The sequence below is a fragment of the Branchiostoma lanceolatum genome, chromosome 3, assembly GCF_035083965.1.
Source record: "Branchiostoma lanceolatum isolate klBraLanc5 chromosome 3, klBraLanc5.hap2, whole genome shotgun sequence".
Classification (NCBI taxonomy): Eukaryota; Metazoa; Chordata; class Leptocardii; order Amphioxiformes; family Branchiostomatidae; genus Branchiostoma; species Branchiostoma lanceolatum.
The window spans coordinates 621,357-635,015 of NC_089724.1; the positions used below are offsets into that span (position 1 = coordinate 621,357).

Below are 13,659 nucleotides of genomic sequence, written 5' to 3' on the forward strand. Positions count from 1 at the left end.
TGCGTTTCATTTCATGCCGTTACATTTGTGCATGCGAAGCTGGTGTGTTACGCCGAAGGGTGGTTATAACGACTAATGCTACGGTCCCATTTCCAATCCGGGACCCGGCCGGGCAGCTGGTGGGAACGAAAATATGATATAAAAGAAAACAAAAGACACAATACTTAAAAAAATACTCCTAACCATTTATTGTGTACCCTCTTGATGTGCATTTTTTCGTTTTCGCAAACAACCCGGCCGGGCCCCGGACTGAAAATGGGACCGAAGTATAAGAAGATACGTATACATTTGGCTATGGGCATTGCTAAACAAAATCAATATTAACCCTACGATTGTCTTTTACGAAAGGCAGCCTGTGTAATAATAATAACAGAATGAAAACGTACAGGAAAAATCAGAGCTAAGCTAATGACCGGACCACTGTGCAGAAACGACCCCTTACCGACCTAGGGACTCCCTTCACGAAGCATTACGTGCTTAAAAGCCCATCCCAGTATAGGAAGGCGAATATAACTGCTCCTCTGCAGATCGCTGAGCCGTGTTTTATGCTTTCGGTGCCGTAATTTGCATGTATTTGCATTGAGCATCACGCATGGTTTTTGAGTTTACCATTAGAATATTATGAATCTAGAAAAGGAAATAGAGGTTGATGGGTGAGTAGATTGCAAGTATATGTATATGGTGTCTCCACGTGACGTCATAACCACCGTGGTGATTGATGGAACATCGAATAGACGGATCGATACATTTGTATGACGTTGGTGCAAGTGAATGCATGTTGTGTGCACGTAACTGTATGATGTGTGCACGTGACTGTATGACGTTTGTGCGCGTGGCTGTATGACGTGTGCACTTGACTGTATTACGTTTGCGCACGTGACTGTATGACAATTGTGCACGTGACTGTATGACGTTTGTGCACGTGACGGTATGAAATTTGTGCACGTGACTGTATGACGTTTATGCACGTGACTGTATAACGTTTGTGCACGTGGCTGTATGACGTTAGTGAACGCGGCTGTATAACTTGTGCATGTGACTGTATGACGTTTGCACGTGACTGTAAGACGTTTGTGTACGTGACCGTATGACAATTGTGCACGTGACACGCTTAAATATGAGTGACAGAATCCTGGTTTAGAGATGCAACACTTGTTGAATGTATTGCAGAAAAAAATCAGCACCATGAAACCATATATGCTTTTTGCGTTCCTTTTCAATCAGATGTTAAATCTTGCGTGGAAGGTCGAATCGGCAATACTTTAATAATTCTGCTATGTGCCGATAAATCTCCGTTCATGCACTTCGCAACTGCTTGCATAGGGGGCGCTTGAGCACTTGTGTGGAAAGACGCTGGCTGGTACTGCAAGTCCCGCTAGATGGCGCAGTGCTGCAGAAGTTAATGCAGACTGGAAAAAAAGCTACATGCCGAATTGAGCAACCATGTGTTCATTCAATCATTTACCTTATTCAATTTTTAACATCTAATTTTGGTCTGACAAAGGCTATCTATCATCAGCCAAGATGATGTTATATATGGCCTCCGTCGGTCAGTATTGACCATGGTAAAATCCTAATTCACAACGGCCCTACAGCCTCGACTATGGCTAAACAGCCCTATACGAGAATGGCAGTCTCTGCCACAAAAATCACATCTGTAAGCGGACTCAGTTCTGTTGCAAAGCTCTTTTCTGCGGATCCGCTTTTCTTCTGCGCTGTGCATCAGTCTGGCTTCTCCTGATTTGAGCTGTCTGAACAGTGTGCATCTCCACCTGGAACGGTCACTTGCAAGGTCCTCCCAGTGCTCCGTATCAATATCTAGAGCCTTCAAGTCCCTCTTGCAGACATCTTTGAAACGCAGCTGTGGCCTCCCGGTGCGTCTCTTTCCTGAGATCAGTTCTCCGTAGAGAAGGTCTTTGGGGATTTGGCCATCTTCCATGCGACGGACGTGGCCTAGCCAGCGAAGTCTGCGCTGTCTGAGCAGGGTGAACATGGTAGGGAGGCCGGCGCGGGACAGCACTTCGGTGTTGGTCACTTTGTCCTTCCATGATATGCCAAGGATGATGTTATACCCTCGTCTTATATATGTGTGGCAAATTAACTGGCAATACCAATTTAAGTCTCCAGGTGGCGCTCCGCAGCCGTATGGTAAGCGTTTTAAGCGGAAAGCTCTATGTCGATAAACAATCCCCTAAACCATTTGTACTACGTATGCCTCTGCCCTCCACCGTCCAATACTGTCAATTGTTAATCCTAGTTCGTCTCTACTTTACAGCATCGTCTGTGGCTGATCTGGGCAGTCCTATTCCTGTGTGAAATTGTCAAACTAAAGATCTAAGTGTGAACATCTGCAGATGACCGATCACACACTAGCTGTCATGAAGAAGACCAAGAGCAATGAAACGTTGGGAAACGAAACTCAGTCTAGTCCACAGTGTTTCATAGATACAGATAAAGATGACTGGGAACTTTAATTATACTCAATACCTTCTACATTAACACAAAGTCTCAGAAAAAGAAGGGGAGGGGGGCACCATAGGCTTTCTGAAACTAATGATCCACTGCTCACCGAGTCACGTGTCCTGTATGCATAACGTGGCGTCACAGTATCCCATTCCTTGGCAAAGGGTTGATCCGTCGAAATTTTGGGCAAGTCTAATTTTGCTTGTGTTGGAAGTCAAAGTTCAACTCTTGTGAAGAATAATTTCGACTCAGTACACACTCTCAGCTTATGGTTTAGAAATCCCGCCTTCACCTTTTCCTGGTGCACTTGTTACGTAAGTTGCTGCCAGTCGGGATGAGCCGTGACTAATGTTGTTATTCTGCCTGCTGAGCCCGTTTGCACGTTCACGCTTTCCTCAGCCAGCGCACCTGAGCCACGGTCTAACTCCTACAATATTACCCACGGCTGTGCCAGCTGTTGTTATTCTGTTGTTTTCTATCGTCGCATAGCAACCTTTCCGTGGCGCTGGAGTCTATCCCAACGTCTATCTAATACGGCCCTGGCATTGCATGTGTTTATCAACGCTACTCCGAACGAACGATGACATTCTTAGTGAGAAGTTTAATATTTAATCAAAATGACAGCAAAGTGCTTTGTCAGTTGTTCTAACCTTTCTGGAGTCTATCCCTGACGCATCTCTGATAAATACTGCCGTGACATAACATGTGTTTGTCAAAGTTACTCCGATCGAACGATGGCATTTTCTGTGAAAAGTTTGACATCAAATTAAAATGACAACAAAGTGCGTTGTCAGCTGTTCTAACCTTTTCGTAGCACGAGAGTCTATCCCTGACGCATCTTTGATACTGCCATGACATAACATGTGTTTGTCAAAGTTACTCCGATCGAACGCTGGCATTCTCAGTGAAAAGTTTTTTTTTTAGTTCGGTTTTTGACAGACAAGGACGACGTGGCACTGCACTCAAGTTTTTACAACTTATATTAACAGTACCACGTACAGATAACAACATACTCATTTTTATCTTTATACACCTGGGCGAAGTGAGGAAAGTCGTGTAAAGTGCCTTTCCCAAGGGCACAACATCGGTGGCGTCAGGGATTCGAACTCGGGACCTCTTGGTTCTGAGTCGAACACCCTGCTGTTACGCCACACGACCCCACGAAAAGTGAAAAGTTGAATAACACATTAGAAAGACAACGAGTCCCTTTGCCAGCTGTTTGAACCTGTGCGTTGTGTGAAAGCTTACCCCTGACGTATATTCAATACTACCTTGACATTACAAGTGTTTTTCAAAGTTCCGAACGAAAACACGAAGGCATGTTAAGTGAAAAGTTTATTGATATATCGAAATACCAACAAAGCACAAACAAACAAACTCGGGTGCTTTTCCAATGAGATCACACGTGGTGAAACATAGAACCTCTGCTAGTCTCTCTAGTCAATAGTCCGTGCCCGTCAGAATCCGATAGTTTGTCCTCCGATTGTGGAAGTTCGTCTTGCTCTTATGGTCTCGAGTTCTTGAACTGCTAAATAAAAACTAGAACTACGCCAAAAACATTTCTCAATCCAAGCAACTGGATATAATCTTGGAAACGGTCAGACGTTTCAGGTAGCATCTCCTTCCTTTCGTCAGTGCCACTAGACCTATGTTGTGTTTTAGTTTAATTGAATTTCGCTGACTTCGATACACACTTTTCAATGCTTCGAAATGGCTACATTGTTTTTCTATTCGTCCTATTTGAGGTTAGCACGTGACTTCACTCCGCCATACTGATTGGTTGAACCTGAACAAATCAGACCTGTGAAGTCGCATGCGTATTGTATGTACTTTTAAATACGTGACTATGTTAACAGAACAAATTTAAATTTACCCATCGACCGTAAGGTCTAGCCATCCAACATGGCGGATAGTACTGACGTCACGATCACGTGAGTGCAAACACAATATTCTGTTGCCATTGAATTTGACCTGTGAACTCAATAATGTGACTACTCCTAAGGTCTTACTGCCGATGATTGTCTTGTCAAAGATCTGATTGGATTGTCGTTACGTGTTACTCTACGCTGATTGGCTGGACGAAGGTGGAGTTTTGTGACGTCGTGATGACGCGTTTAGGACTTGCTCCCCGCCGACTCCAGGGTAGAGATGACCTTGTGTAGCCAGGCCATCCTCTGTCGGTTCTCTGTAGGGAAACAGGCTGGGGTTAGTTCGCGTAAATGACGCGTTTGTGACGTGTTAGTGACGCGATAGTGACCTTGTGTAGCCAGGCCATCCTCTGCCGGTTCTCTGTAGGGAAACAGGCTGGGGTTAGTTCGCGTTAATGACGCATGTGTGACGTGTTAGTGACGCGATAGTGACCTTGTGTAGCCAGGCCATCCTCTGCTGGTTCTCTGTAGGGAAACAGGCTGGAGTTAGCTCGCGTTAATGACGCATGTGTGACGTGTTAGTGACGTTCTAGTGACCTTGTGAAACAGGCCATCCTCTGCCGGTTCTCTGTAACAGGGAAACAGGCTGGAGTTAGTTCGCGTTAATGACGCGTTTGTGACGGGTTAGTGACGTTCTAGTGACCTTGTGTAGCCAGGCCATCCTCTGCCGGTTCTCTGTAGGGAAACAGGCTGGAGTTAGTTCGCGTTAATGACGCATGTGTGACGTGTTAGTGACGCGATAGTGACCTTGTGTAGCCAGGCCATCCTCTGTCGGTTCTCTGTAGGGAAACAGGCTGGGGTAAGTTCGCGTTAATGACGCATGTGTGACGTGTTAGTAACGCGATAGTGACCTTGTGTAGCCAGGCCATCCTCTGTCGGTTCTCTGTAGGGAAACAGGCTGGAGTTAGTTCGCGTTAATGACGCATGTGTGACGTGTTAGTAACGCGATAGTGACCTTGTGTAGCCAGGCCATCCTCTGTCGGTTCTCTGTAGGGAAACAGGCTGGAGTTAGTTCGCGTTAATGACGCATGTGTGACGTGTTAGTAACGCGATAGTTACCTTGTGTAGCCAGGCCATCCTCTGCCGGTTCTCTGTAGGGAAACAGGCTGGAGTTAGTTCGCGTTAATGACGCATGTGTGACGTGTTAGTGACGCGATAGTGACCTTGTGTAGCCAGGCCATCCTCTGCCGGTTCTCTGTAGGGAAACAGGCTGGAGTTAGTTCGCGTTAATGACGCATGTGTGACGTGTTAGTGACGCGTCATGATAGTGACCTTGTGTAGCCAGGCCATCCTCTGCCGGTTCTCTGTAGGGAAACAGGCTGGAGTTAGTTCGCGTTAATGACGCATGTGTGACGTGTTAGTGACGCGTCATGATAGTTACCTTGTGTAGCCAGGCCATCTCCTGGTTGCGGTTAGTGTCATTGATCTTTGTGCACGGGTACATGGTTATGGCGTCAGGGGGTCATAGACTATGACTTAACCAGGTCAACGATCTAAGCCCAGGTCGATAATCCTTGTGTACGGCTTCAGGGTCATGAACTATGACTTATTCGGGTCATTTCCTTTGTATGATGATGCTGACCTTTGAGTATGGGAGCAGGGTCATGAACTATGTCCTACCCAGGTAATGTCATCGATCTTCGAGTATGCGTACAAGATCCTGAACCATGACTTACCTAGGTAATCTATCTGTGTGTACGAATACAGGGTCATGAACTTTGACCTACCCAGGTCATTGATCTTCGAGTATGGGTAGAGGGTCATGAACTTTGACTTACCCAGGTAATCTATCTGTGTGTACGAATACAGGATCCTAAAATTTGACCTACCCAGGTCATTGATCTTCGAGTATGGGTAGAGGGTCATGAACTTTGACTTACCCAGGTCATTGGTCCGTCCGTGCCCAAACACGTACTCTGCCACTCGTTTGTCCGGCAGCCATCTCGCCGCGACATTGCCGTACTTCTGTAGGTAGTCTCGCACCGGGTCGGAGAAGGCAGCTGCCTCATCACTGAAAAACGACAGAGAGAAACATTCGCAAACAGCACTCTTAAACAACTACGTTTATCATTAGCCTGGAAACCATGCCATCGGTAGCTCCCGGTATCTCCAGGGCGCTGGGAGTGATGCCCGCCCGCCCAGACAAGTAAACAGGCTGAGAAACTCTCTATGGCAGCTAAGTAGACAGGCTGACGAAAACGGGACCATGCTAGTTTATCATCGGCAAATAGACCTGAGGGTAAACCAGCTGCTGCATGAGGTGTGGAAGATGACTGCATCACAGAGTCGTGTTCTGCACCTGGCCATCCTCTGCCTTGCCGTGAACGAACGCGTTTCTTTGAGATCATCTCTTGTAAGATCTAATTGTAATACTACAACTCATGCCTCTCTCTTAGTCCGCAGCAAACTAACTACCTGGCTTTCATCTTCATCTTCAAGGTCACCTTCACCTGTCCTCATCTTGAGGGTCGCGGACAAGGGTCGCCCTCAGCGCCACATTCTTTCATCCTTTCCTGGCTTCAAAATAGTGAAATTAAGCCAAATAAAAAAGGAGGATGATTCACCAGGGGGAGTTAAGCCACCAATGGGTATCATTTCAACGCATAATCCCACTCTCCTGGCCAGTCGTTAACGCGTTCTGGTCAAACTTAGCCACGGTTGGGACAGTATACTCGCCGCAAAAGCGCAACCTACATCTTATAGCGGCGAGAAGCAGTACTCCAGTCAGAAGCCCCCAGGAAGGCCCAGTGGAAACTACCTGTTCTTGTGGGACATTCCGGTCAGCTGAGGCCACACATACAACATGGGAATGCAGTTCAGCCGACTTTCGCCACGTCTCTATCAACGACCAGTGCATTAGTAAGGAAGCATGTGCAACGGTTTTAATCATTCTTTGCTGCGAGAAGTTTGACACCGCTGCGTGAATTCGGGGCGTGTTTACGCAAGTTTACTCTAATCAGGACAGTTCGAAGTGCTCTGGTCGCGTGGGTTTGCCAGACGTGAATGTTTGCACCTTATGACGCAGAGCTGCGATAACATTAACGCTGTGCTCCAGGAAAACTGATGTTTGGCTAATTCATCTTGCTTTTATGTTTGCCACCCACACTAACTTTAGCAGCTGTTCGGTGTAGAGTTGAACACATTGCCAAATATAGCGATAGTAACATTGATTTGGACACGCAGTCGAGTCTATTTTTCAGCACTACCGCAGCAGCTATCTAGACTGACTGACAGCCGAAGAATCAGCTCAATAACAAACTCTGCACATCACTCGGCAACAAATACTCTGTAAAGAATGACTGAAATATTTGATTTATAGCACGTAATGTAAACCTACGTTTTGGCTTTGCGTTGTCAACGATTTTATACATAATTTAATAGGCGTTTTAGTTTTGTGATATTTTTTGTTAATTTTGTTTCTTCTATGTTTTTAGCTTGGTGTTTTTTGTATCTGTTTGGCGTACTTTGTGGAACGTTTGTAATGAACTCTGTGAACGTTTGTAATGAATACTGTTACCAGGGCTAACCCTTTGTAATAGCCTTTGGCTAGCTGGGTAGCCCTGGCTGTACCTTTTATAGTCGAATAAACCAAATCAAATCAAATCAAATCAGCTCACTAACGACATTGTGTCCTCACAAGTTCACAGCCGTCAATATCCGCTTCTGAATAACAACCTTAGTCATTCCGAGATTTCACAGCCCTATGGAATTACCAGATACGACATCATCTGTTTGATGTAGAGTTGGACACATAGCCAAATATACTGATAGCCATAGCTACCTGGACTGACTGACTGACTGTAGCATCAGCTAGATAACACCGTTCTACGCTAACAACTTGACTTGACTTTACAACCATCAATATCAGTATCAGTTTCCAAGCCCAATGGAATTATTCCCGGGTAGACATCAGCTGTTTGGTGTAGGGTTGAGGACATCCGCGGTTTGGTGTAGGGTTGAGGACGTCAGCGGTTTGGTGTAGGGTTGATGACGTCCGCGGTTTGGTGTAGGGTTGAGGACGTCAGCGGTTTGGTGTAGGGTTGATGACGTCAGCGGTTTGGTGTCGGGTTGAGGACGTCAGTGCGTCGCTCCGTTACCTTGGTGATTTGAGATTTGCGGTTTTCGTTGCTCTCACTGAGCAAAGGTTGAGCGGGAGGTGCACTCTGTAGCTTACGGGTTTTAGCAGACGTCTTCTCGTGTTGGTCGCCTGTGGGAGGAGAAGCTTTAAGAGGCTCTCACAGCGGCGGCGTGTTCGACGTAAAGCGAGGAGTGTTTAAGTTCGGTTAGCTGGTCCGCACGTCTTTCACGTTTTGTGAGGCTTGGAGATGGTACATATTGATATAAATGATCGGGGACTTTAATTTCATAAAATGGTACTTTACGCTTCCTTTGGACATGTCTTTTAAACTGTCATGAAATGGTTCGTAGACAGGATCTAAAACATACACATTTACACTACGGTGTGTAAAAACTGTTATACGCTACATTTGCTAGCTATGGGTTTGTTACTAAAACAAATTGTCCTGAATAAACGCCAACACAGTAAATTGGACTAACCCAAATTTTCAACTGATCAGCTATAGTCTTTCAAGTGAAGATTGAGAAGGATTATGTCGAGGATTGCTAGAAAACGGTCAGAATTTCGTTTGGTGTTGGAAGTTGAATTTATTTAAGACTAGCAGATGGCGAAAATATATGATAACAAAAAATGATTCCAACCTGAAATTCCCGAAAAAGCAGTCAACTTTATATATGTATAATCATATCTAGACTATATGTATATCAACTATCTCTCTCTCACTCTCTCTCTTTCTCTCTCTCTCTCTCTCTCTCTATATATATATATAGAGAGAGAGAGAGGGGGAGAGAGAGAGAGAGAGTGGGGGTAATGACTATAGTATCACTGATTCTGCTTGTAGTATCATATTGATTAGCGTCACATTGAATATGGCGACTAGTTCAGAACGCAGCACAGTGGCTCAAGAAAAGTTCTCTTGAAAAGCCGCGAAAGGAAACATTGTAGTATGCTGCAATTACAGAAAATCACGATGATTAAGCACCAGACGGTGAGCAGGTTTAGTCATTGTAAAATTCTATATCTAACTTTATTTACACAAGGATGTGGATAACATCACAATTTTCCTCAAATTGTATCCCTTAGAGAACTAACTTTTTTTACTTATGCCCAATGAATTTATTCTTCCCTCACAAGAAATGACATCTCTGTCAGTAGAGAAGTCACATACTTCCAGTACATGTACTAGTAGGGACTATGCAATCCCCTACACCAGATTCTACAATCATTGTACCATACACTAATTGTTATCATTCTGATCAAAGTAGATTACAAATTCTACTAGCGCCTTCTTGGCGTGATAATTAAACATCTCCAAACGCATAAGTTTTTGTCATCCAAGGACAAAGCAGATTCTATTTGCAGCACACGGGTTCAGAGTCGGGCACTGCGGGCGTGCTTCTGCATTGTTGCCCCGCTGATTGCTACCTGAACTCGCCTTGAATCAAGCAGTAACGAGCATCAAAGAACCCAACCTACGCTGTTGCTACCATAATGACGTTGTCTTTTACATATAACCACCTTGCGGATGCTGTTCTTGGTTTTACTTTCAAGCGTTGAAACTTCTTAAGGCGTCTTGCAATGATCTCAATTCAAATGCCGTGTAGATTCCAATGGACGCGTTATGTTCAAATGGTACAATGATCCGATTGTTCAGCGACCACTACTCTATTCCCTACAGCGTATTTGACTGATCGATTCTGACAAATGAACTTACCCGAGTTCGAAGCATACCTTGGCCACGTGTTCATCCAGTGATACCAGAGACATTTATCATCGCGTGAGAAAACAGTTAGCGTTAACTTTTTTGAGGCAAAATATGGTTCAGGATATTTGGAGTTTCTTTTAACACAACCAGGTAATCTCACCTGCTGACGTTTCGGTGTCTGTCAGACACCTTCTTCAGAGCTTCTGACTGAAACTCCAAATATCCTATGTTCTACCAACCTGATGAAATTATTTTCGGAAGAAAACTTGGGTCACTTTCCACAAAGATAATCATACTCATCATCATCTTCAATATTACTGAGTCAGTAATACAGCGGATTATTGATATCAACAGCTGATAATTCTGAGGTACTTTCGTTATGAGGACAATTTAAGATTGGTTCCAGCGCGCCGGGGAGGTTTATTGTGCGATGCTGAATGCCTGTCTGTCTTATCCCTTTGTGCGGGTGTATCTAAGACTCGATGTCCGACCTTTGATGACACTTAATAACGCGCTTACAACGCTCAATCGATCAATCGATCTGCATGCACAGGTGCCTTAAAGTCAAGGTGGAACGGACAAGGCAGCATAGTTGTAACAAAGCTCTTGGTCTCAAAATTACAGCTTATATGTTCCAAATTGACGAGATATTTCAGATTACAGTTCACTTTTCAGCATATGGTGATGTTCTCTGCATGAATATTAATTAAGAACTATTTGATTTTTCAAAGATAAGGTTTTATATGATGTAATTTGCTCACAGGGAGAATTTTGACTTGTCAGCCTCTTTTTCACGGTAACAAAAATTAAAGTCGAAGGTTCCTTGTTTGAGGAGAACCACACTTAAATTTAAGCACGTTAAAGAGCCCCCCGCACTTAATGATGACATTGATAAGGAGTACATGCGATATCCCAGTGGGGGTGGAGTAAACCTTATAGTCTTGTCTTTCACAGCTTGTACGTACTGTACAAAACATGGTGTGATACACCTGGGGAAGCTTGGTACGGTTTATCGGTTAAACAAAACACACAAACAAACCAACAGCAGAATGTAGAAAGTCGGCAGCTAGCTTACCTATCAGGATAGCGGAGGTCCCCCGCCTGCTCCTCGGCTCGTGCCAGCGCCAGCCCCGTGAGAACTATCACCATCGCCGCCCAGCCTCTCGCCGAGACGCGCTCGCTCGCCGGGCCCCGCATCTCTGGCTCGGTCCGGGTGGAAACTTGCCGGGCAACTCGTGAGGCAGAATTTGTACCGGGAGCCACGTGACTGTATGAAGGCGGCCTGTTGCGTCAGTTGGAGATGAAAGTTAACTTGTTGTGATCATGTTCACGGTGCGCACGTCAGCCGGGAGATCCTACAGCTGCGCCGGGAGAATGTGAAAGTACCGCAGGGTTAACTCCGCTCACCCACGTGCACGCCTCCGGGATGGTAGGATCAACGCTATTGGCCTACGTCAGGCGAGCCGAGATGGTAGGATCAACTCTATTGGCCTACGTCAGGCGGGCCGAGATGTACGTGCCAATCCGAACGTGCACAAGGAATTTCATCCTTTATCCATTTATATGAAAAGAATCAAAATAGATTCCAGGGAAATCAAATCTGCAGTGAGCAACATTTTATTCCTTACATCATATCCCTAAAAATAAATACATTTATTCAATTTCGACTCAGAAGATAGATTAAAATACTCACAAATGAACTTTACTGAAAGGAATATATTTATTTGTTTAATCTTTAAACATGTGGGTGGCCCCTTCAGCCATAAGCTGATTTCCAAGAGGCCGAAAAACACATAAAATTAAATAAAAAGGAAACACAGGAGCCTCTGCCGATTTTATATCTGATGAAGATTCTGACTGATGTTAAAAATGTATCGGAGACTGATCGACAAAATTTGCTTTACTGACGGCATTTTTTCTTAATTCGTGAACAACGTTTGCTTTTAAAAAGACATTAAGAAAGAGTTTTTATCCTGTGTTTCTAACGCCATAGTCAGCCACATTGCGCGTGTTTTGTATCTAAGATATATATATCTGGGAAGGATACGCCATAGTTTTTGTAATACCTTTACTGAACGTGTCATAAAATAGTCCTAAAAGCAAAGCAAGGCAAAGCCTGGCGCCATTAACAAGGACAAGAACCGAACAGCACAGGCCTTCTAAAACCTGTCGGATCAAATCATGTTTGTCAGGCGTGACTGCGTCGTGCGTAAGACAATCGCCGCTGACTTGAAACGAAGACTTTGAGCTTCTCGGCAAAGTTCAAGTTGACGGGAGATGACGCAGGTACAACGCGGGTTCAGGTGCGACCAGATGCAGCGGGGTATCAGCATAACGCCTAGTAACCTCATGACATATCTAACTGCCTAGTCGAAGTGTGCATTCTTAGCACAATAAAGGCCGTCAGATCAGATCATAGCTCAAGGCGGGACGACGGGTTGCTTGGGAGAAGGCTGTAGACAGAGATATTTCAAACTTGCAGCATTATGACGGTACAGAGTACATTAAATGGATCGCCCTTGATATTTTAAACGTCTTTATCGAGGTTGAAATCTATAAACAGAAATAAACCTTTAACCCGTCTTTTACCACATTTTGCTCTCGATAATTCTGACTTCGTGTTGTCGTCATTAATACCAAGCAGCTGGTGTTCAGCCGGCCACACTTCGGACCAAACCTGCCAATAACAACTTACACCCCGATCACGACACCCACACGTGGATGATGTAAGACCACAAGTATCACCCAGGCCTGTCAACCACAGCTTACACCCCGATCACGACACCCACACGTTTGTTTGTTTGTTTGTTTTTATTTGAATCTCCATTAGTGTTAGATACAATCTTCCACTATTCTTCCTGGAGTTCACATTAATACATTAAAAACATAATACAAGGAACAATACATATACAAATGAATGGCAGTTATGTACAAAATCAAGTGTGATACAATAAAAATCGTGAGAGGTCACTTCAAATACATTTGTGCGAACACTCAACTACCACCAGTATTGTAATGGCTTATTTGTGTACCCTTGTGTAATCACTCTTTCTTTTAGGAATTTTTTAAACAGTGAAGGTGTAGATGTTTTGATGTGTTGTGGAAAGGTGTTATATGATCTTATACATCTGTACATGAAGGTTCTGGTAGCTGAGGTGGTTCTGGGTTTGGGCAGTTTGAAACCCCCTCCTTGGGCGAGACGGGTGTTATGTCGATGTGTGCTATCAATTCTCTGTAACCTTTTGTGGATAGCTTCTGGCTTTTTGGTCACCAGAAGTTTGTGAAACATGGCGAGAGTGTTTGTGTATAATCTTACGTTGACTTTGGGCCAATTCAGCCTCCTGTGCATGTCGTCTGTGTTGGAGTCATACTTGGCATTTAGGACAAGTCTAGCTGCCTTGTTTTGTAGAATCAATTGTTTTGTAGAAACACGTGGATGATGTAAGTAATGTAAGACCACAAGTATCACCCAGGCCTGTTAACCA

The 13,659-nt window shown here is 44.5% G+C and overlaps 1 protein-coding gene across 3 annotated transcripts; it reads right to left on the reverse strand.

Annotated features, from left to right (window-relative positions):
• Positions 1–3,785: 3,785 nt before the first annotated feature.
• Positions 3,786–11,652, reverse strand: LOC136429618 (uncharacterized). Of its 3 annotated transcripts, XM_066419510.1 has the most exons (4): positions 11,250–11,645; positions 6,272–6,402; positions 5,035–5,066; positions 3,786–4,616 (listed from the first exon to the last, which is right to left on the reverse strand). In XM_066419510.1, the coding sequence occupies exons 1-4, from the start codon at positions 11,369–11,371 to the stop codon at positions 4,578–4,580; spliced, it is 324 nt and encodes a 107-aa protein (XP_066275607.1). In that variant the 5' UTR covers positions 11,372–11,645; the 3' UTR covers positions 3,786–4,577. The 3 variants fall into 3 exon arrangements, with proteins under 3 accessions (XP_066275607.1, XP_066275606.1, XP_066275605.1); XM_066419509.1 differs by lacking the exon at positions 5,035–5,066 and having other exon boundaries at positions 3,786–4,648; positions 11,250–11,593; XM_066419508.1 differs by lacking the exons at positions 3,786–4,616; positions 5,035–5,066 and adding an exon at positions 5,077–5,378 and having other exon boundaries at positions 11,250–11,652.
• Positions 11,653–13,659: the final 2,007 nt, after the last annotated feature.